This window comes from Ursus americanus, chromosome 31 (assembly GCF_024610735.1).
Source record: "Ursus americanus isolate L20-20 chromosome 31, mUrsAme1.1.p, whole genome shotgun sequence".
Taxonomy (NCBI): Eukaryota; Metazoa; Chordata; class Mammalia; order Carnivora; family Ursidae; genus Ursus; species Ursus americanus.
The window spans coordinates 7,248,178-7,271,662 of NC_142157.1; the positions used below are offsets into that span (position 1 = coordinate 7,248,178).

At 38.3% G+C, this 23,485-nt stretch overlaps 1 protein-coding gene across 5 annotated transcripts in view; it reads left to right on the plus strand.

The window, feature by feature from the left end:
* ITGB1 (integrin subunit beta 1) overlaps nucleotides 1-20,984 on the plus strand; it is a 43,054-nt gene extending 22,070 nt beyond the window's left edge. For 4 of the 5 annotated variants that reach the window (XM_045786409.2, XM_045786411.2, XM_045786410.2 and 1 more), the window contains exons 5-17: nucleotides 1,588-1,758; nucleotides 2,275-2,513; nucleotides 5,006-5,161; nucleotides 5,888-5,983; nucleotides 6,295-6,384; nucleotides 8,080-8,220; nucleotides 8,383-8,582; nucleotides 10,392-10,630; nucleotides 10,852-11,074; nucleotides 11,673-11,905; nucleotides 13,601-13,767; nucleotides 14,686-14,766; nucleotides 19,753-20,984. In XM_045786409.2, coding sequence (XP_045642365.1) covers nucleotides 1,588-1,758; nucleotides 2,275-2,513; nucleotides 5,006-5,161; nucleotides 5,888-5,983; nucleotides 6,295-6,384; nucleotides 8,080-8,220; nucleotides 8,383-8,582; nucleotides 10,392-10,630; nucleotides 10,852-11,074; nucleotides 11,673-11,905; nucleotides 13,601-13,767; nucleotides 14,686-14,760 — 2,030 coding nt within the window. In that variant the 3' untranslated portion in view covers nucleotides 14,761-14,766; nucleotides 19,753-20,984. The remainder of the gene's footprint in view (nucleotides 1-1,587; nucleotides 1,759-2,274; nucleotides 2,514-5,005; nucleotides 5,162-5,887; nucleotides 5,984-6,294; nucleotides 6,385-8,079; nucleotides 8,221-8,382; nucleotides 8,583-10,391; nucleotides 10,631-10,851; nucleotides 11,075-11,672; nucleotides 11,906-13,600; nucleotides 13,768-14,685; nucleotides 14,767-19,752) is intronic. The other variant, XM_045786412.2, reaches the window with a different exon arrangement.
* Nucleotides 20,985-23,485: the final 2,501 nt, after the last annotated feature.

A 23,485-nucleotide genomic window follows, 5' to 3' on the forward strand; every position in this document is an offset into this window, starting at 1 on the left:
TTCCCTCTCTCGCTGGCTGTCTCTCTCTCTCTGTCAAATAAATAAATAAAATCTTAAAAAAAAAAAAAAAAAAAGAAATCTAATTGTATGAATACTTCTGTTTCAGCTTGAGCTTTCTGACGACTTTTTATGAGCCTCTTTTGAGTTTTCCTTCAGGGGTTCATTTTCACATATGGATCAGCACTCAAACAGAAATGTGGAATATGTCAAATTTTAGAAATTTTTTGCAGACATAGCAATTTGTAAGACACATATACTTGAAATAATGAAGGTTGCCTAATGTCCAAAGCAAATTCCGTAAAAGAGAAGGTATTAGGTTTAGTGGGTTTTAAAAATAAAGGTGTCCATTCTGTGGTGTAATTATGTAATATAAACCCACCATTCTAACCCACGTTTCTCTTTGTATTTGTTTAATGTTGTTAACATATTAAGTTTTGTAAGAATCTGTGACGGTCCTGCATCGAAAAAAGAAAACCGCCCTTTTCCTCCTCTTTCCAGTTTCCATCCTTTTTCTCTCAAAAGAATGGTGCACAGTCATTGTCTCCATGAGCTCCCCTCTTGACCACTTTCCAGCCTGCTTCTCAACCTGTTCTGACAAAGCTCTGCCTTCCCCTTGAACCACCAAACCTAGTGGACTCTTGTCAGGCCCTTTTTTTTTTCTTTCTTCTTTTAACCTTCCTGTACCAAGTAACACCTTTGAACTTCTTGAAATGCTCCCCTCTTGGCTTCTGTGATATCACTCCTGGTTTTTCTTATCTTTTAACATTGCTTTCCAGTCTCCTTTTGGTGTCTTTTTACTTCCTTCCTCTTTGCAGTCTGCTTAATTGTTAGTTTTTCTCTCATGGCTTTAAAACCGTCTGTGTGCTGTGATGTAGCCTTTTCTCTTAAGCCCCAAACCCATTCACACAGCTGCCTACTAGAAATATGTATAGAGAATATCTACAAGTTAACATGTGATGATTTTTCACCCAAACATTCTCTTTGTCCTCTATTTCCTGAGTGAATTATACCTTAACGCCTCTTGTGTCTCTCTCCCCTTCTTATTCCTCATGGCTTCGGTTCAGATCTTCCTGTCTTCCTCTAAGATTTTTGTAGTAGTTTCTCAGCAGTCTCTTTGTCTCTGTAATTCATTTTTAAAACTTTCTTGCCAGGTTTTTGAAAGTAAAAATCAAATGATATTATTTACTTAGATATAAACAGAGAATAGAGTGTTTTAGAACTAGAGTCTCTAGAAGCTCCGGTGTGTGCTGTGACGTGCCCTGCCTTACCCACCGCAGTCTGATATGTGCTGTTCCATCGACTTGTTGCCCTTGGTCATAGTTCTGCATTGCAGAACTGTGTCTGTCTTGCCCACTGTGGAGTATTGTCTTTTTCATCCTGCACGCCCAGGGTTTGGCATGGTAAGTGGTGTGTTGACATGGAGTACACGCTCATTTAGTTCGCCTATGGACTTCCCAGGCTTTCGTAAAAATTATGGCAATAATGCATTTCGTTTTGTAGTGTTTATTCTATAAGTCCAGTTTGGTCTTTCTCATTTGCTTTTGATTGCTAGCAACTAACTTCATTTTCTAATCTCTGTTTAATTAGGGGAGCCCCAGACATTTGCATTAAAATTCAAGAGAGCTGAAGACTACCCCATCGATCTCTACTACCTTATGGACCTCTCCTACTCTATGAAAGATGATTTGGAGAATGTTAAAAGTCTCGGAACGGATCTCATGAATGAAATGAGAAGGATTACTTCAGACTTCAGAATTGGTAGGATTATTGAGAATATTAATAATTTTCATTTGTATAAGTCCTGGCAGTTTCATTCTTCACCATATACTTGTGAAGTAAATAGGCCAGTTTTTAGCCTTTTCTTTCTGAGAGGAAACTGATATTCCTGTCACATATCTAGTAATTTTTGTGCCTCTCTGTTCCTCTGTTACTTTATGCTGTCGTGTTACTTAACCGATTATACCACGTAGGTAATGAAGTGCATGCTTGTTTTCACAGGAATGTATTCGTTCATTTGTTGAATTATTTTATAAGCATGCTGAGTGCTGCACTTCTGTTTCATTACTAATTAATACAACCACACCTGTCTGTACAGCCTAATCTCGCTTCACACCTGGGTGTTTCACATTGTAATGGTCTCCTTTCCAAACTTTATTATTAAAATCTTATTTCTTATGAAAGATTGACTTACATGTGGTAACATAACTTTATTCTTTTTGGTGCAAGTCTGCCCACCCATCTATCCATCTCTCTGTGTGGATTCTTCCTCCCCAGGATTCGGCTCCTTTGTGGAGAAGACGGTGATGCCTTACATCAGTACGACGCCGGCTAAGCTCAGGAACCCCTGCACGAGCGAGCAGAACTGCACCAGCCCGTTCAGCTACAAGAATGTGCTCAGCCTTACGGATAAAGGGGAGGTATTCAATGAACTCGTTGGTAAACAGCGCATATCTGGAAATTTGGACTCTCCCGAAGGTGGCTTTGATGCCATCATGCAAGTTGCTGTTTGTGGAGTAAGTACATGCGTGTCCTACAAAGGGACATTACTTGTGTGAATTTTAACTGTGATTTTACTGTCAGTTGGTACAGAAGAACTACCTACTTACCAAATCATACTTCACGATCCTGAGGAATACAGAATTTGATCCCTTAGACTCCCTCCAGCTACACAAGTGCTTTGTAAAGCAGATTTAATCATTATGGCCCTATTTAAACTGGGCAGCCACTTCATTCCTGACAGATCTTAAAAGCCAGAATGCTCATCATTTGAAACAGTGGGGCCGCACAGCCGTACTTTGGCTGGTGTTCTAGATTTCTAGAAGAGGCGCAGGTGTCCTGACTCTGGCTCGTGCCGGAGATGGAGTCGCACTCGGTCAAGGTGTCACCAGGCGCGTTGAGAGAGCTCGGCTGGAACGGCGTCTCCGATGCCGTCTCCCTCGGGTGGGTTCTGCTCTGCCCGCCGTCTGTGAGGGATGTCTTCCCTGTGCCTTAGCGATGCAGGCAGCAGCTTTTTACGTCCTACTGCGTAAGCTACAGGAGGACATATATTTTGAGAAGTTGTAGCATAGTAATCATTGTAATTGCAAGATCTTTAGTAGTGGAAAGCTCATCTCCATGAGACTAGTGATAGAATTTTATGAGCCGTTTAGCAGCTGAAGATTTTGAGGTGACCTTTCATGACCTGGCTGCAGCTGGAACCAGAGAGCACTTGAGGTCAGTAAGGTTTGTCTGAAGTACCCACTTTTGTCTCATTCCCCCCCTTTTTCCTTACAGTACATTCCCTGGGAGACCTTCCTTGACTCCAGATGCTTCTTAATGGGTATTTTGTCAACCAGGTTTTGCTAAAGTGCTTAACTATATCCAAGATAATCATGTGGTATAGCAGGATGGTACAGTGGTTGAGAGAGCACTCTTTAGACTGCTGGGACACTGTTCCACCCTTTCCCGTTGCCGCCGAGTCGGGACAGTTTGCTTAGCCACGCTGGAGGGCTGTTTCCTTCTCCATAAGAAGGGATAATAATAGACATACCCGATAGGACGGTTACAAAGTTCAAATACGGTAATGCATGTAGAGTGCCAGGGAGCTCTCAGCAAATATCAAGTACTATATTATTGTTACTTTTGATTTCTCCCTGGGGCGGTTGGCATTTAAGGGTAGTTTCTGCTTTTAAAGGGGAAGAAAGACTAATATTCCAGGTAGTGCTTAGCCTGCCACCCTCCTCTTGCAGCTACTGATTCATGATCGTGTTAGCTGCTCCTCGTGGAGAGAACATTCTCTGGGCTGCCTCCGTCTGTGCCTCAGCCGGTGGGATTAAAGCTAGCCATAGCACCACGGCCACTGCCGTCTTTCTTTGTTTATCATGCTGACTAACTGTTCCACCTGCTTCTCTAGAAGCAGTGTACTAATGCGTGGGTTGCCAGCATCAGCACACTTAATGCCTGCCTTCAAGGAATTGACAGTTTTATGGGGATATGCACAGATGTATAGAGTAAATTTAGAGAAATATAATTACAAATTTACCATAAAGAGAAGAGGATTTTATTGCTACTTTTTAATTGTTTTTTTAAGATTTTATTTTTTAAGTAATCTCTACACCCAAAGGGGAGCTTATAAGCCCTAGATGAAGAGTCACACGTTCTACCAGCTGAGCCAGCCAGGTGCCCCTTTACTGCTACTTTAAATCCTCTGTTGAATGAGGAGGAGAATAAAATACGTGAACAAATAAACAGTACCGATGAGGTAGACTGGGTGGAGTTAAGCAGGGCAGGGGTTTGGAGAAGTTAAAAAAAATAATGCCTAATAGGGAGGTTTGATAAAGGAGGCGTATACCTTAGAAGCTATGAGCAGGATGGAAGGAGGGTGGGAACATGGCAGCAGCAGTAGGGTAAAGTGCGGAATGGGCTGAGACGTTTTTACGTCCCCGTTAAATGCCTATTGTGTGCCGAGCACTGTGCTGGCTCCTGAGGTATGATGGTGAGCAGAGCCAGATGTCCCTGCCCCACAGGGAGTGAGCTTACCTTCTACTCGGGGAGGGAGACATTGATTTTAAAAGATACAGTTTTTAAAAAGAGCTGAGAAAAGTGGACAACCGGCAAGACAGTTTTCATGGGGGGTGGAGGGGCCTTCTGCAGTGGGCTCTGCAGGTATCGGTAGGAGTCTTGGCATTGCTAAAGGACAAGCTAAGGAGAAGGTCTAGAGTGAGGTTAAAAGTGCAGTGGAGGGGCGCCTGGGTGGCGCAGTCGTTAAGCGTCTGCCTTTGGCTCAGGGCGTGATCCCGGTGTTCTGGGATCGAGTCCCACATCAGGCTTCTCCGCTGGAACCCTGCTTCTTCCTCTCCCACTGCCCCTGCTTGTGTTCCCTCTCTCGCTGGCTGTCTCTCTCTGTCAAATAAATAAATCTTAAAAAAAAAAAAAAAAAAGTGCGGTGGAGCCTATGTGAGGGTGACAGCTTTATGTACAGCAATTGTGGATAGTATTTATAAATTGAAATCTTTTTCTTTTCAAGTCATTGATTGGCTGGAGGAATGTCACACGGCTGCTGGTGTTTTCCACGGATGCTGGGTTTCACTTTGCCGGAGATGGCAAACTTGGTGGCATTGTTTTACCAAATGATGGACAGTGTCACCTGGAAAATGATGTGTACACAATGAGCCATTATTATGTAAGTGCTGAATTCTTTACATGTTGAATGGATTCATGTGGAATTTTGGTGCTTAATGCTAAGAGTATTGTGGGCGACTGGTTTGGGGGTTTGTTATTTTGGTAAGTACAGGCCCTAACCTAATGTGCAAGGAAGCTGGTATTTAAAAATGTGGTTTTGTGCTGGCTTCCTGCTGCATAGACAAGGGCCTCAGTTGGTGAAAGGAGCTGCTTGGACACTCTCACTCTGTGCCTCAGCCCCTGGCTGTGTGTCTTCTCCCTTGCACGCAGCATTTTGTAACAAATTTGATACTGTTTCTAAACAGATAATTTGTATCGTCCTGTACTCATTTATGTAAGATTTTTGGAAGTAGGCACTCTGCTTTTACTGAAAACAAAGATTGGCAAATTATTCAAGTTGTAGAAGAAATCTAAACCCTGGTGAATTTTGGTGATTTATGATACAACCTGTAGTTATTGGCAGTTCTTTAATTTCATTGTTTAACATTTAATAAACATGGAGCTTGCTTTTTAAAACTTTTTATTATGGAAGTTTTTATGTATAGATAAAGATAGAAGATTGGAAACGCACATGTACACACCTCGCACTTCAGCAGTCATTTGTGTTATTTCAAGCAGTCTTGTGTAAGCAATCCACTTATGTATGCACATCGTGATTTTCAAAATGTATTGAAAAACTGAACTACATTGGATATAATTACATACTAAATTTTATTTAATTTCTTAGGATTATCCTTCTATTGCTCACCTTGTCCAGAAACTAAGTGAAAATAACATTCAGACTATTTTTGCAGTTACGGAAGAATTTCAGCCTGTTTACAAGGTAAATATATATATATGTATGGGATAAAAAGAGAAACCAATTTCTAGGCTCTTCGTATCTAGTCATTAGAAGCAAAATCTTTAATGTCTGTTTGAAATGTGGGAAAGTGTTACTAGCCAGACAGACTGGATTTTACAACAGTGATTTTTATTAATTTTTAATCACATATAAAGCTAGTTTTTCTCATGTTCGACTCCTTAATTTATTTAGGAAATGGCTAGGGTGCTTGTACTTAAGTATTTTACATACTTAGTACTAATCAGTTGAATGAATAGTGTTTGTATCTCACATGTTTTATCTTTTCATTTCAGGAACTGAAAAATTTGATCCCTAAGTCAGCAGTAGGAACATTATCTGCAAACTCCAGCAACGTGATTCAGTTGATTATCGATGCCTACAACGTAAGTACATTCTGAGTAAGATCTCTTAGGCAATACTTTGCCGAGAGAAAGTAAATCTCCCTTCCTACGCAAGTCCAGAGGACAAGATGAAACTAACATCTTGTGTATCCGGAGGAAAACCTCTTATATTCTCTTACAAGAGTAGCATTATTTATGTAACCTAAACAGAGCAAAAATACGATAAAGGCATGTGGGGAAGGTTTCTGAATGTCCGTTTGATGTCATTAAATAGGTTTCCTTGTTGGAAACAAGTGAGACATAACCTGCATCTAGACTTACTGGATTACCTCAGTCTCCACCCCCAGTATCTTTTATAGATTCATCTCTTTTAATGAATTACTCTGGAAAAGGTTTTTTGCCGGTTCTTCTCTTGCCATGTGTTTAGAGATGTAGTTTTCTATTCTCGAGAGGTACACAGTCACTCATGTACACGTGTACCTAAAATATGTACAAATGTAAATGCATATATGACTTAGCTCTTTTAAAAAGATCTATAAGATTTTTCTTCCCCCACACATGGAAGGAAGTTGAATTGTCTAGAGCTCTAACCCAGAGTATGTTCAGTGACGCTCACTAAGCATTGGTGAATAATCGTTGTAAGTAGTCAGAAGACATTTGCAATATGGTAACCATTGTGTGTCCACCCCTCAACCTTTTGACAGGTTGAATTTTTACCTCATGCCAGGGTTTCCCAGAATGTTCTGGAAAGACCCTATTCAAAGAGACCCTACTCAGAGAGGTTTTGTATTACAAAGGTTTTCAGGACTCCCAGTTGTTTCGTGTCTTCCCTATAGTTGTTCTCCATCTTAACAGAATATTGTAATATTTCCAGCTCGCATGCATGTAGGTGTGTGAACAGGAGACAGCTTGCTGCTGAGCCTTCTTATTTGTCTTGAGCGATCTGATATTAAAGAAAAAATGCACTGCCTTGAATCCTTTGTACTTGGGGTTTTGGGTTTGTGTGTGTGTGTGTGTGTGTGTGTGTGTGTGTGTGTGTGTGTGTGTTGTTGTTGTTGTTTTATTTTTTTGTTATTTTTTGTGTGTGTGATTTTTTTTTTTGTCCTGGTCTATAATGGCTCCTAAGTAGATTTGTTCCCAGACTATATAGTCAATTGTTTACCTGAGTCCTTAGTGGCTGGAAGTGGTAGGGCCAGAGGACAGACATATTGCCAATGGGGACAGAAAATGTTTGTTCTGAGTCCTTAGGACTCCTCATATTTAATATCAGGCCTTTTCTGCACTGTGTGATCATCAGTAATTAAGCACAAATACTCTTTTTTTTTTTTTTTAAAGATTTTATTTATTTGAGTGAGAGAGAGCAGAGTGAGAGAGAGAGCACGAGCAGGGGTGAGAGGAGAGGGACAAGCAGACTCCCCGCTGAGCAGGGAATCTGATGTGGGGCTCGATCCCAGGACCCTGAGATCATGACCTGAGTCGAAGGCAGACCCTTAACCAACTGAACCACCCAGGTGCCCCATCTTAACTTTTTAATCATGTACAGTATTTTGAAGAATTTTAATTTGAGCCTGTTTCTCTCAGGTCTGTGTTTTCTGGTCACTCAAGACTTGGCTCCAAATCTTTTATTTAAATAATTGTTTTCTTAATAGTTCATTTGCCCATTGGTTTTATGTATTCAGTGTACTTTATAGTAGCATTTTGTTTGCCTTTCCTGTGTGTGATTATTCTTTCTTTTAGTCCCTTTCCTCAGAAGTCATTTTGGAAAACAGCAAATTGCCAGAAGGAGTAACAATAAATTATAAATCTTACTGTAAGAATGGGGTGAACGGAACAGGGGAGAATGGAAGAAAATGTTCCAATATTTCCATTGGAGATGAGGTATGTTGTATAAGCATTTTCTGAAGAAAAGAAAAAATTGCTTGTTTATAAGCAAATCTGGTTTATAATTTGAGAAACAATAAAAGAAATGAGCTTTTTGAAATACTTTTTAGATTTAAATTGCTTAGTTAGTTGTTAATTTAATTGTTTTTTTCCTTCAAGGTTCAGTTTGAAATTAGCATAACTTCAAATAAATGTCCAAATAAGGATTCTGAAACCATTAAAATTAAGCCTCTGGGCTTTACTGAGGAAGTAGAAGTCATTCTTCAGTTCATCTGTGAGTGTGAATGCCAAAGTGAAGGCATCCCTAGCAGTCCAAAGTGTCATGAAGGAAATGGAACATTCGAGTGTGGAGCTTGCAGGTGAGCTGAGGTGGTTGGAGAATGACAGAGGTGCATTAGGTTTGGAAAGTTATGGGCATGCTCTTTTGAGAAATCCAGAAAAAAATCTTTTTAGAGCAAGTAAATTCTTCGTTCCAACCACTGTTGCTCACCACAAGGTCAATTTGATGATCTTGTGTGTTATTTATAGAAAGTTCTTTTCTGCCTTTTTCCTTCTTCAGAAGATGTTCTTTGAAATGAAAGGTTTTATAGCCATCAAAGACATATATTTAACAAATTGTTAAGCTGGCCTTTGGGTTTTTCCCTCATATAATAGCAACCTGAATTTTCTAGAGCTAAATAAGCCTGTATTAAAATACATTTATGGAAAAGCATTTTAGGAAGATACATCAAACTTATAATGGTTTTACCTGGAAATGAAACTAGGAAGCAGCAAAGGGTGTTCACCTGGTGCATGCACTTCTGCATTGTTGGAATAATGGAATTATTTGCTGGAATTAATTGCTGGAATAATTGTTTTTTAAAAACAAATATATTTTGTGAAAGTAAAAAGAAAACACTATTTTCTAAACATAGAATCTACTAACAAAACTGTAATCGAATGATTTAAAAATTTTTTTACACTGTGGTGGTTACCTTTAAATTAGAAATTAAAATTGAATATACTTTGAATACAGCTGTCTCCTTGAAAGATAGGAGGAAGGGGAGAGTATTTTGATCTAAATGTCAGCCCCAAATGACTAGGCTTTGAAGGGTTTTTAATCATGAGAAAAATAAGTGGCTGGATTTCACCATCAGTTACTAGTTGTCTATTCTGAATAACAACTTAAATGTTATATTTTACTTTTTTGTGTTGTATGTATCCTGACTGAGTCTTGTAGATCCGTTTTTCGTAAAATTCATGAACTAAAAAGATCTTAAAAATATTTTGTCTTTCTGGGATGCCTGGGTGGCTCATTCAGTTAAGTGGCGGGCTCTTGATTTCAGCTCTGGTCATGATCTCAGTCAGGGTTGTGGGATTGAGCCCCACGGGCGTTGGATCCGTACTCAGTGGGGAATCTGCTTAAGAATTTTTTCTCTTTCTCCCTCAGCCTCTCCCCCCCAGATTGCAGGCATGGGCGCACACTCACTCTCTCTAAAATAAATAAATAAATCTTTTAAAAAATATATTTTGCCTTCCTTCCCTTTACATATTCACCAGATACAGAATTAGTGTATTTCCAGTGTCTATAAGCCTTGGGTATTCTAAAAATACAGTGTGTCTGAAAAGTCTGGACCCATAGGATATACCTATTTTTAAATAGTATGTTATATTTTTAAATGATGTGCTCAATATGTTTTTCTTCAACTTCTGTGCACTTTTTGGGGTGTGTTTATTGTACTTTTTTAGATTAACAGTTGGACCATTGCTTTAAATTTAGAGATGCTTCTTCCATAATACCAAATGTAATAGCATATTATTTGAGAATAGAATTAATATACTCTTTTAAAGTAAGTTGATCCTGTATTTCCAAATTCTTTGTTCACCTGTTCACTGCTAGATGATATTTTCATCTTGATAAAAATGGTTATTTTCCTGAGGACAGATTTTTTTCCTAGGCCCTTGCATATATTGCATATGAACTTGGTCGCATGTGTGTGTGCGCGTGCACATATGAACACTTTTGTACACGTCTGTGACGTGTGGTGTGAACACTCCCATGTAATATCATTGTATTTTGAAGATACTGTTCATAGTCTTGTTTCCTCTCCCAGTCTTTCTCACAATATGACTTGTTCTTTTTAATTATTTTTATTTGATTTGATTGAAATTTTGGACTCTTTCTTCAGGTGCAACGAGGGACGTGTCGGTAGACATTGCGAGTGTAGCACAGATGAAGTGAACAGTGAAGACATGGATGCTTACTGCAGGAAGGAGAACAGTTCGGAAATCTGTAGTAACAACGGAGAGTGTGTCTGCGGACAGTGTGTTTGTAGGAAGAGGGATAATACAAATGAGATTTATTCTGGCAAATTCTGCGAGTGTGATAATTTCAACTGCGATAGATCCAACGGCTTAATTTGTGGAGGTGAGAAAGGGGTCTGAAAATCGTTCTAAAACGTAATCCCATCTAATACAATAAAAAACGTTAGGAGTTTACTTGGTGAACAAGTAGGAAAGGGCAGCACTGAGGGGTCAGTCCGTCCTTAGCTCTGTGTTCTTCACATTACTGCTTATTTTGACTTTTAAGTCGGTGCCGTGGTTGGATATCTTTACCATTATTATGAGAAATGATATTTTTAATCCCAGGAAATGGCGTGTGCAAGTGTCGTGTGTGCGAGTGCAACCCCAACTACACTGGCAGTGCCTGTGACTGTTCCCTGGACACGACCTCGTGCCTGGCCACGAACGGGCAGATCTGCAATGGCCGGGGGGTGTGCGAGTGCGGGGCCTGTAAGTGCACCGACCCCAAGTTCCAGGGGCCAACCTGTGAGATGTGCCAGACCTGCCTCGGTGTCTGTGCGGAACATAAGTAAGTATTTCCCAGGTGCACAAACAGGTGGTGTTTGCTGTGTGTTGACCTAACTGTGACTGATACTTGGTCACACTGGAAATAAAATATCTGACACACGGTGGCCCACTCGGAGTCTTAAAACTCCTTTCTCAGTTGCTGGTGTTTGTCATATGATTCTTAAGTGTGTCATAGGAGAGCGGTGGGCGCCATCACGTTGGTCTGAATTTCACAGGCTATGGAATTGAATCCACATGGTAACCTTTCTGAAAGAAGTATTACCAGTTGTTGAATTACTATCTCTGGACTAAACTAAGTAGAATTGAAGGTTTTGCCTTTTGAAGAACTGTTGTTGTATCAACAACATATTGTTTAAATCGCTTTGTGCTGCATATTTATAATGTCTAATAAGGCTAGTTTTACTACTTTTTTATTTCTCTTTTTGGATTTTAGTTTGAACTGTACTATGTAATTTCACTAGGGAAACTAGCATCTTTATATTTAGTTTTTCCATCTAGAAGTGTCCTGGGCCTCTCCATTTATTCACATGAAATAGCCTTTACGCAAATATTTATTTTAAATTTTAAATACATTTTTAATATAATTCGTGTTTTCACAGAGAATGTGTTCAGTGCAGAGCCTTCAATAAAGGAGAGAAGAAAGACACGTGCGCACAGGAATGTTCACATTTCAACATTACCAAGGTTGAAAATCGGGACAAATTACCGCAGCCAGGCCAGGTTGACCCCCTGTCCCACTGTAAGGAGAAGGATGTTGACGACTGCTGGTTCTATTTCACGTACTCAGTGAATGGGAACAACGAGGCCATCGTCCATGTTGTAGAGACTCCAGGTAAAATCTGATCATTTCAAAATTCTTTTCATTTTCTTTGTCTTCTTTCTACTACTACTTAGGCCTCTTGGCGTTTTCCCTAACACGCAGTAATGGCCTTCAGCTGGATTATTTTAGGTTCAAGTTAGGGAATTTTTAATCTCAAAGCTTAAAATAGTATTCTTAACTACAGAAGATATAAGGAAAAGAGAAAGCAAGTCTAAAGTGTTATGAGTGAAGAGTTTGAAGACGAAATGCGTGAAATCACATCAAAGTCTCAGCATACTGCCTGACACTTAACCAGGAACTCACTAGTACTAAGATCATTATCGATGATCCTTAAGGTTGAGCTTGATGTAGGTTTGGGTACTACCAGGAAAGATAATTTGTTAAAGGATATTATAAAACATGAATTTGTTCAGCTCCTCAGAAGATGAAACATTTTTTATTTTGACTTTTATAGGCACTTTTTTGTATATTCTTTGAAATTTTCTACATTTGTGTATAGGTTTTGGTGGGAATATAAGTTTTCATCTCTTTTGGATATGTGGTAGGATTGGATTTGGGGGCGTATGGTGAGCATATAGCCAAACTGTTTTTGAAGCCTCTGTATTGTTTCGTATTTCCAGGTGTGTGTTTGGCAAATATTGTTTCCCAGTTTCTGCTTCCTTATCTTTGCACCTTTTTAACAGTGTTTTTTAAAAGACCAGAAGCTTTAATTTTGATGAACTACAATTTGCCAAGTTTTTCTTTATGGATCTTGCTTTTACTATTATATCTAGCACTCCTTGCCTAACTCAGGTTCTTAAGAACAGGATTTTTCTCCTGTGTTTTCTTCTGGAAAGTTTATAGTTTCTGGTTTTCCATTTAGGTCTATAACCCATTTTGAGTTAATCTTAGTATATGGAGTGAGGTTCAATTTTTTGCATATGGATTTCTAGTAATTCTAGCACCATTTGTTGGAAAGACTGACCCTTCTCTACCTTTGTTGAAAAATCCGATAATCTTATGTATGTTGGCCTATTTCTAATCCTTTATTCTGTTCCATTAATCTGTGCATCTGACCTTTAGCCAATATACCACACTATCTCGATTATTGTCACTTTATAGCTAGTCTTGTAATCTGGTAATGTGATCTGTCTAACTTTGTTCTTTTCCAAAGTGTTTTTGAAACACTCGCCTAGTTCTCTGCCTTCCTTGTACATTGAGAATTAACTTGCTGATACCCACAAAACTCCTGCCAGGATTTTGATTGGGATTGCACTGAGTTTATGTAGTTCAAACTGGGGGAGCATTGACATCTTAACATTATTTATTCAGGTCTTTGATTTCTTTCATCAGTGCTTAGTAATTTTTCGCATGCGAATCTTGCACGTATTTCGCTGAATGTGTACAGAAGTATTTCATGGTTTTTGATGCCGTTGTAGAAGGTACTGTTTTCTAAATTTCAGTTTCTAATATGTAGAAATAAACTTCTATGTAATATATAGAAATACCTGTCATTTTTGTTTATTGATGATGTATCCTATGGCCTTGTAAGGTCACTTGTTAGTTCTAGTATCTTTTTTATAGATTCTTTGGACTTCTTTACATTTACTTATCTTGGGGTTTTATTCCTATATGTTTTTGATAAGAGACTAACCAGGTCTTTGTAGTTTTGGCCCTACTTTGCGTATATCAATCTTATGTGCTCATTCTTTCCTTTTTACTTTACAGAGTGCCCCACCGGTCCAGACATCATTCCAATTGTAGCTGGTGTGGTTGCTGGAATTGTTCTTATTGGCCTTGCATTGCTGCTGATTTGGAAGCTTTTAATGATAATTCATGACAGAAGGGAATTTGCCAAATTCGAAAAGGAAAAAATGAATGCCAAATGGGACACGGTAAGTTGCAGAACATCTAAAACATAAGGAGGTTTACAAAGTAAATGTAACACTTCTAAGACTTGTCTATTAACTTTAAAATTGATTATTAAAGTCCTCTTTAAGTATTTTATTTCCCCAGAAGTTCATTACTCAGAGAACTTGCATTTAGTGAAAAACAGAAAACATCTTAAATATATCCCATTAAAACAAAACATTATAAGAAAGTATCTTCTGGACACTGTGGTCAGTGTTTTTATTTCTGAATTTTGATCTTAAATCTGCTCTTCTGCCTTTTCATCTCATATAAAATAGAATTCTAAATAATGTCTGTGTAGCAAGATACTCAGTAGAAAGCTTTTCTCCCTCTCTCCTTTTTTTCCAGTCAAAAGCAGCCAGACTCAAAAGGCTATGCATTATACAATTCCACCTGTCTGACATTCTGGAAAAGGCAGAACTGTAGGGGCAGAACTAAATCAGGCTGGAGTGGGGGGAGAGGGCACGAGGGATCTTCTTGGGGTGATCTGGTTTGTGGGTATGGCTGTACAACTCTATACTTAAAAGAGGTATATTTAACTTTCTGCAGATTATAACTCAGTAAACTTTGTAAAAATTTTTAAAAGCTGAAAGTGAGTGAAAGGTTGTGCTAGCATATAATGTGCTTTGAAATATGAAGTCTGAGGGTGGGGTGGCCAAATGTTGGCCTCCATGTATTTGTCTTTTGACACAAGAAGGCAGTCTTCGGTAATTTGAGATTATAAATGAATTTTAGTCATTTGCGTTTTACTGCAGTTTGGGTTGTTTTTTTTTTAAATAATGATATTCAGAACTATAAAAGTAAAATTTATAAAGTAGTGAAAATTCTCTTATAGTGGTTAAACACTATACATGTCAATTTTTTTCTGATGAAATCATTAGAAACTATTTCTTTTACTTTAGCAAGAAAATCCGATTTACAAGAGTCCTATTAATAATTTCAAGAATCCAAACTATGGACGTAAAGCTGGTCTCTAAGTTGCCGTTCGTATTTTCTTTCATTTTCTGTCTTTGCATGTGAACTTTTGTTCTTTCTTACTGCACCGCGTGTGCTTTATCACTGCTGCTGTTTTTTTTAAAGTCTGGCTTTATTTATACGGCTATATTGTGGCTTTTTTTGGTGTGTGTGTTACTTTAGAGTTAGTGTTTTGAAGAGCTTTAAAACAAGCTTTATGGTACAGAAGCAGCAGCTGGGTTGCAGTAAAACGAGGATATGCTTTGTGGTCAGACCGACCTCGGGTCAGATCCCAGCCCTTCGGCAGCATTGAGCCACTTTGCTGTTCAGAGCTTAGTTGTCGCGTCTTTAACAGGGAGCCTTGAATAACCTCTGTTGTGTGGGTGTGGGTGTCTGCTAATGAGCCGCGTTACGTGAGGTCAGCCTGTCACTTACAATCTTCACTAGGCTCCCGCGCTGTAGATGGCATTATCCTTACATATGCATCGCTACATGTAGATTTTAGGGTGAAATAGTAAAAAGTAAAAGTGAAGTCTAAATTGCAAAATAGAATAAATGCAACCTGGTGAAGCATTTGTATAATATGCAACTACAGTATCATTGTTACTGGTTCTGGAACTATTTGGAGATTCTTTAGTTTTTGATTTAAATTGAATGAAATTCTATTAAAAACCAGAAGACCTTTAATTATATATATATATTCTGGTCATTGAGTGATTCTAATATTCAAATCTAACACTGAACTTTTAAAAAAAAAAGACGACATAGACTTTAAAGAGAAAGTCCTGTTTACAGTTTTAAATAAACATTTAGTTGAAAATGTCACAGTTGTAATAAGGTTGCTTATCCTATTCACTAAGCTGGGGTGTAATCATTTTGGTGAATGTATGTTTTACCTGAATGACAAATTTATTATTTTTTCTTTTGTTAGTAGTGGTCAGGATTTCCTTATATCTGAATTTTCATGAAATGCTTCTAGCATATTTTAATATAATCATGGAAGGCCCTTAAACTGATTTAAAAGGTTATAATAAGAACAGATTCTCCTGGCTGGTGATCCAGAATTCCTCTTTCCTTTCCCAAGGACTGTTTTTGTTTTATTTCACATATTGGAAAACTGAGGCACAGAAGGGTGAGGTAACTTGACCAGGTTCACCCACGACTAGTCAGCGGAAGGGCTCAGGTTCGGACCCAGGCAGTGGACTCCGGGGTCTGTGTTCCTGCCCACAAGAGTGCACCGGCAGCAGTCACTCGTCTTCACCAGACTCTGCTACCTAGCTCAGAAGAGGTGGATCATTCTTTACAGAGAATGACAGCTTTTTGACACGCGTAGTAACAGTAACATTACTGCATTGCACAAGCATTGTAACAGACGTGCCACCTGTGACATAGAAACCAACGCTGGTTTTTTGCTTATTTACTGAGAGTGTCCTGAAAATACAGGAATGCTTAATATTTTTAAGAGGTAGGAAGGCCCAATAACATTAGAAACCATCACTTGTCAGATTTTCTTTAATTTCTAAGCAGATTTTAAGACTTTTGCAATGGCAAAATTAAATTTGATGGCAGAAGATTACAGTCACTTTCATATATGGGTAGGCTGGTACATTTTTGTATTAGTTTAGACTTGTGTTCTTCTCTTTCCTAATCCTTTCCACAGAGTATTTTTAGAAGGAAACTGATTTGCTCGATTTTTTCTTTCTTTCTTTCTTCCCTTTTTTTTTGGGGGGGGGGTAGATCAGAAACAGTCAAATATTGACAATTCCATTTGGTTACTTCGCAAATGAGATAAATTTCTGTGAACCCTATTAAAAGGTGTAATTTCCACCTTTACTACACATTAAGTTGTACTTTGAAGGAAATTATCAGTAATAGTGAGACTTAATGGTTACATCATTAATTTTTGGCTAAAATGTTATTTCTTCAGCCAAAATAAGCCTTTTGGATAACTCGAGAGATAAAAGTTTGGTTAAAATGTTATTATTCATTAGTGAAATCTGGGGGAATTAATGGCTACAGGTTATTCTGAGGTGTTTTCTCATGAAAAATTAAAGTAGAAATAAACAGTAGAAATTAATGAGCATCACGAAATGAAAATAAATTACAGCTTGTGAAACACTTTGCTGATATGGGACCAGGGTTTGCCAATGAGTGAATTATGTCATTAACATATTTCAGATAATGAGCAGGTGCTGTAATTACTTTACCGCGTGAGGCTACTGTGTAGGTGCATTTAAAAAATCAAATTATGAACTTTATAATTTTAAAGTGGATTAAAAAATTGTCGATCTTCCATGCTGTTATACAACTTTATTTTATTTTTTTTTAAAGATTTTTTATTTATTTATTAGAGATAGAGACAGCCAGCGAGAGAGGGAACACAAGCAGGGGGAGTGGGAGAGGAGGAAGCAGGCTCATAGCAGAGGAGCCTGATGCGGGGCTCGATCCCATAACGCCGGGATCACGCCCTGAGCCGAAGGCAGACGCTTAACCGCTGTGCCACCCAGGCGCCCCTGTTATACAACTTTAAATGTAGATTCTTAATCTCTCACAGTTGTATATTGTATATCTAATATGTTCTATTACAGAGATGATAGTCCAGTGTGCGAACAAAGATGACATTTTACAGAGTACAGAGGACTTCACTTCTGAATATAACCCTGTTCTCTTGATTTAAACATGCTTTTGATTTTTTTTCTCAAGATAGGGGTGGGGTTGCACTCTGAACAACAGAAACTAATCTGGTTTATTTTCGTTTACCTCTATTTAAAATGATGCCTGACACAGATAGTTTAACTTTACCTCTAACCTTGCATGTTAAACTTTTGTTTGGATGTAATAATAAATGCATAAATGTTTGTGTATATGAAAAGGCAGACTTTTCTCCAAAGGTAAGTTTCTGCCTTATGTACTTTGGACTCATCAATAATTTGGGTATTTTTTTGTTTTGGTTTTGTGTATGTGTTTACCTTCCTTATAATTCTTAAGTAAGAAATATTAGATTGATCTAATGTATTGTTTTAAAGAAAAATGGTGATTTGTTTTCTCAGTGTATTTGGAAGAATCTAGTTCTAGCCTCGTATGCTGAGTAGGAAGATGGAAATAGAGTATAACTTTCTTGTACTGAATAACTTGCTAGGAATGTGTTGCCAGGACCCAGTTTCCTGTCTCCGTTGTGAAATGTCTGCTGCAATGTCTGTGTGATAATGTATTAGCTTCACTTGGATAAGAGATAGGAAATTGATACCCTGCATGTTTTTTTATCATCCAGATTATATAATGTCTGTCCCTGAGGGATCCTGAGTTCCATGTTTCTGAAATGACTGGTCAAATTGTATTTCGTGGGGTGGGGTTGGGCTCGGGCTAAGGCATATTGTCCTGTCTTAATAGGAATTCAGACTAACTGTGGAGCTGAAGTTGTGGTGGTTTATTTGGTGTGTTTCAGGACCACCCAGCTTTACACGCTATACTTTTCCTCAGTGATTTCCCATCTACGGGATAGAATTCAGTCTTTTTTTAGCATGACAAACAGGACCTTTAGGATTTAGCACTTTCTTATCTCCTCTCCCTTGCTCACACCTCAAAACATATACTCACACTCACATGTACACTCTTAAAAACTTCTAAACCGTATATATTTCTACACAAATGTGTCGTTCGTTTCCCTAGACCTTGACTTTGCATATGAACTTTGACTTTGCATGTGTTTTGTTTATCTTTTAATATTTTATCTGTAGTCAATTTCTCTGTGAAAATAGCCCTGATCTTCCCAAGCCCCTTGTTTCTTTCACTTCCGTACTGAGTGCATAGTTCTCTTGCGTGCTGTAGCGGAGTGCCTGCACTTTGTTTGTCGCCACCAGACTGGACCCTCCTAGAGGACAAAAAATTGTGGCAATAAAAGCCATATCCAAATATAATCTGCAGTGAAGTGTAAATAAAATTTGAAAGCAAAAATGACTGTTTAGATGCTTTCCATATAAATATTTTTAAAAATCAACACAAATAGCTCTATGGTACAATATAAAACCAAACAGCATTTCAAAGTCTTAATTTTTGCCCAGAAACTTAATGTTTTAAGTTTTTATTTAACATTTATTGATTTTTGCTCACTGTAATTTCCTCTGAAAGAGGATTATTTGGCTGTACTTCTCAGTTGGCTTTCAAGCCTACTTTTTCAGTTTATAAGGATAGGAGAAAGAAAATGCTACAGTAGATATGTAAATGGATCGCTTAGGTTAAGAGTTTTTTGGGTTTTTTTTAAGAAAATGGTAGCGTGGGGGTGGCTGTTCTTTGCCTGCTTAAAGCATCAATGCCTGTATACTTGCCGGGCTTGACTTCAGTACTCTTTACTAAAATTTAGTATTGCAATAAAAATAAAACATTTCACCAGTATGATATCGAAGAATAACGATTATTTTATGAAGAATGGTATTACTTTTGTTAACATTCTAAGCAAATTTGGCTCTGTGACGCCTCGAGGAGGCACAGCGCTCTCAGCCGTCCTGTGACCACCTCACCCCAGAACCTTCCGTAGCAGTCACTTCTGTGGGCGGAAGAGCCTCGGGACGCTGCTTCCCTCCCAGAGATGACAGTAAGGAGTCCCAGTAATTACCGGGAACCTTCTTAACCGCAGTAAAGCGTTAAGGATCAGGCAGTTCATGGCAGAGGGGTGGATTCTAACTGACCCCGGCATTCAAAACTAGCGTAAAGGGGAGAGGCGTCCCTGCACGGTCTCTGCGGTGGAGGACGCTCCTCAGTCCGTCCTGCCGCGGGGGGAGGACTCAGGACTGAGATAATGCCGGGTTACAGCGTCGCCGTTCGGCTTGAAGAGCAAAGCTTTCATGTTTCGTTCCGGCGTAAACTTCTATGAATGCCTTTTTAAAAAACTGGGTGTGATATCTGGACAGATAAGAATGGAAACAACTTCTGAAAATGACCATTTTTAATACTGTCTTATAAAATAGTACTACATGATTTTAGTAGAGTAACTGATAATTTTTCTCACTTTTTTTTAGGGTGAAAATCCTATCTATAAGAGTGCCGTGACAACTGTTGTCAATCCGAAGTACGAGGGAAAATGAGCACCGCCCGTGCGGATTCACGACACTGACTTCAGAGTAGTAATTTTCATAGTCACAGTAAGGTAGCTTTAGGGCAATATCACCGTGGTTTCTCTCATGTGCAGTTTTTGAAAATGTACAATATGTATAATTTAAAAATTTTTTTTTATTATTTTGAAAATAATGTTATAATCAATGCCAGGGACTGACAAAAAACTTGAGACAGGATGGTTATCCTCGTCAGCTAAGGTCACATTGTGCCTTTTTGACCTTTTCCTCCTGGACTATTGAAATCAGCCTCTTACTGGATTAAGCGATATTTCTAGAGTGATTGAAAGGGCAGTAGTTAAAGTAGTGAGTATGCTGAGAGTTTCTATTAATCAAGTATTAAAATTGATTTTTAGCTTTACAGATATGTCAGGTTTTAGTTCTACGGAATCCAAAGTAAATGTCCTACGTAGCTAGTTTAGAATTGTTTTGAATTTGTTATTTTGCTCTTTGCCCATTAGACAAGACTGATGACATATCTGAAAGATTGGGTATATTGGCAGTTACTGGTGTAAAATAGTTTTGAAATATTTGATCTGCGGAGGCCGTGGGAAAAAGAAAGTTAGGAAGGGAAAACATAGCTTTAAAACCTGTGTGCCATTTTAAGAGTTACTTAATCTTGGTAACTCTCTGCCTTCTCTTTAGAAATTCAAGACTTGGATAAAAGTATCGGGAAATTTTCTGCAAAAAAGTCCTTAATTTAGCATCAATTACATAATGGCCTTAATTTACATAATATTTGCTGAATTGAGGACCTTTGGGTGAATTTATCTTATTCGTTGTATTTTGTTTAAAGCCTGGTGCTTTTATCACCTCTTCTAATCATTTAGTGTATTTGTTTGCAATTTGGGGGTAAGACCTTTTTTTACCAGTACCTTTTCTTTGACATTTCAGCTGTAAATTTGCCTTTTTAATGAACATGTGAAGTTGTCCTTTGGCGTAGGTCACAGCCCTCACGTGTGCACGTCCCCTCCAGCCCGCGCTCTAACAGACCACTGTATAGTCCCTTCTCACTGTTTGCCCGTTTTGTTTCATCCTAGTCACATTCTTGTGTTAAGTGCCTTTTAATTTTAACAGTTCACTTTTTACATGCTGTTTACTGAAGTTATTTATTAAATAAATATGCCGAAAATATGTAAGTTGGGTGTTTTCGCTCTGTTTTGTCCATTTCTGCACATGACATTTTTATAGCTTAGGCTGACAAAAAATATTTCTGGTTAATGGGTATTTCACTTAAGAAGGTAAAATACATTTCTTAAAAAAGAAAAGAAGATGTGCCAGTGACACAGGGAAAGTGGTATGATCAGATAGATTTTGCAGACTGTCTTTGGGCTCTTTAAATAATATTGGATAAATCCTCAGCCCTCCTCACCACTCCCTCCCTACACCCTGCAGCGGGCGAAGGCTTTCATCCCTGCATCAAACAGGATTAACTCTGTGAATGTCTTAGAACTGGTAGCTAGAAAGCTGGAAGTTGTCATTTAAGATCCAGACAGGATTGTTACTTTTCTTTCTTTTCTTTTCTTTTTTTTTTACTATGTATTTATTTATTTGAGGGCGTGTGATTTATTTATCGAGAGAGCGCACAGAACAGGAGGGGCAGAGAGGGAGAGAATCACAAGCAGACTCCTCGCTAAGCGTGGGGCTCAATCCCGCGACTCTGAGATCCTGACCTGAGCCGAAACCAAGAGTGGGACCCTCCACCAGCTGCACCATAGGCGCCCCTGTTACTTTTCTAAAGAAATTTGATTTTCATTTGGCTTTGGTTTGTTAGAAAGTATGTACACCTATAAAACATACTTGTGTAAAGCATATTAGAAGACCTATAATCCTTCCTAGAGCATACAGCAAGTGTCAGAAAGTTGTGGGGGGGAGGACTGTGTTTAAAACTTTCAACTTTACAATTGCGGTACCCTCCCATTTTTAAAAATTGGTGCCCTATTGTACTTATTCCACTTATTTGTGTTTCCTAGCTTAGACTAAATCATTTTCCAGTTTAGAATTACTCATTTTACTAGTTTGTAAGCTTCATGAAAGAAACTATCTTGTTCATTTTCTTTCCTACCACCCGCACTCCTGCTTGGCTCAAGTCTTTTCCTTATGCCTTAGGCATAATCTATTGAATTGAATTATATATTTCTGCACAAGAACTTTGCTTTTATTATGAGGTTTTTAATATTATAGGAACAAAGTCACTGTTCTATGTATACATATTTTTTTCCTGACATATATGTCCTTGAGGCTGAAATCCGGTGAATTTTTAGATTTTATATTACAATTTACAATAACTTTGATTGAAGCCACATGGAACTTTGTCACTGAAATATTTATTTTCCTAGTGACAGTATATTTTGACTTCCAATGAAACACTTTCCAAAATATAAGTGTCCTGAAAGTAAAAAAAAAAAAAATTTTTTTCATTCAAACTCTTATGAGAATTTACAAAATGTATCATTCATGAAGAATTTGGTGAATGTCAGATGTCAGTAGCGGCAATTCGTTGCAATAACTCTCGGCCATCTTACGAAGTTTTCTTATTTTCTGCAACATACAACTTTGCAAGTTTATTTGATAAAGATGCCCAGATCAGACCTAGAGCCACAGGAGCAGGTCATCATACTACTTTAAAAAGTCACACGGTCAACTAGTTTAACCTGCAATTGGCCCCTTTTCCTTCTGTTGTCTACTAGAATTTGAGGGACAACATTGACTAGGTTATCTTTTATCTTTTGTTTATTGCCTGACTCCTTGAAGACTTGGATGTTTCTGACCTAATATACTCAAAGGAGTTCAGAAATAGTATCTCCAGGACCCTTCTTCAGCCTATAAAGAGACTGGCTCTTTAGACTATCTCACATGTTCTAGGATTCTTCTGAGAATTGAGGGATAGATAGATGTGGCTTTTGACTGATCAGTAGGAGCAGATTTGGGGGCTGGATTAGATCAAATTAAAGAGCCCATGAAGCCTCTACCACTGTGAGGGTGACATGTCTTCTCAACTAGACCCTCTGGGGCACAAAAATGCTAGGATGATGCACGAGACAAATACTCCCTTAAGCCCACTGATAAAGTCAATCCTTATGTTCATTTCCTTCTATAATACCTCTAAGTGTTCATTGGACTTTAACTATATTAAAATCTATGAATTTTTCAAGGGTATAGAGTTTCCATAAAAGGTTACTAGTGACATTTCATACCATTTTATTGGACTTTCTACTTACTCTGGGTTTATTATCAGGGCTAATTCTAAAATAGACTGGTATGTTAAGCAGAGTTAACTATGCATCACTGAGTGGAAACACTATTCAGAATATTTAAATTCCATTATTTAATCCATTGCTTTAATCATTTATACAGGACAGAGTTGCCTTCATTTTATGTGTAGTATTGATACCGACTTTACTTACTGATAGCAGTGTTATATATGTGGCTTACTGACCAAGATTATTCCTGGCAGATAATCAGCATCCAGGTCTCCTTCAATAGCTAAGTGGCCTCTCAGCAACCATTTACAATGTATTGTCTCAACGCCCCCATTCCAGCTCCACTTTCAGATCCTCAAGCTTTTCTACATGTCCCTTGTACTCGATGTTTCTGTCTTATCCCTGGATTTACTGGGTCTGTGAGTACAGGACCGTGT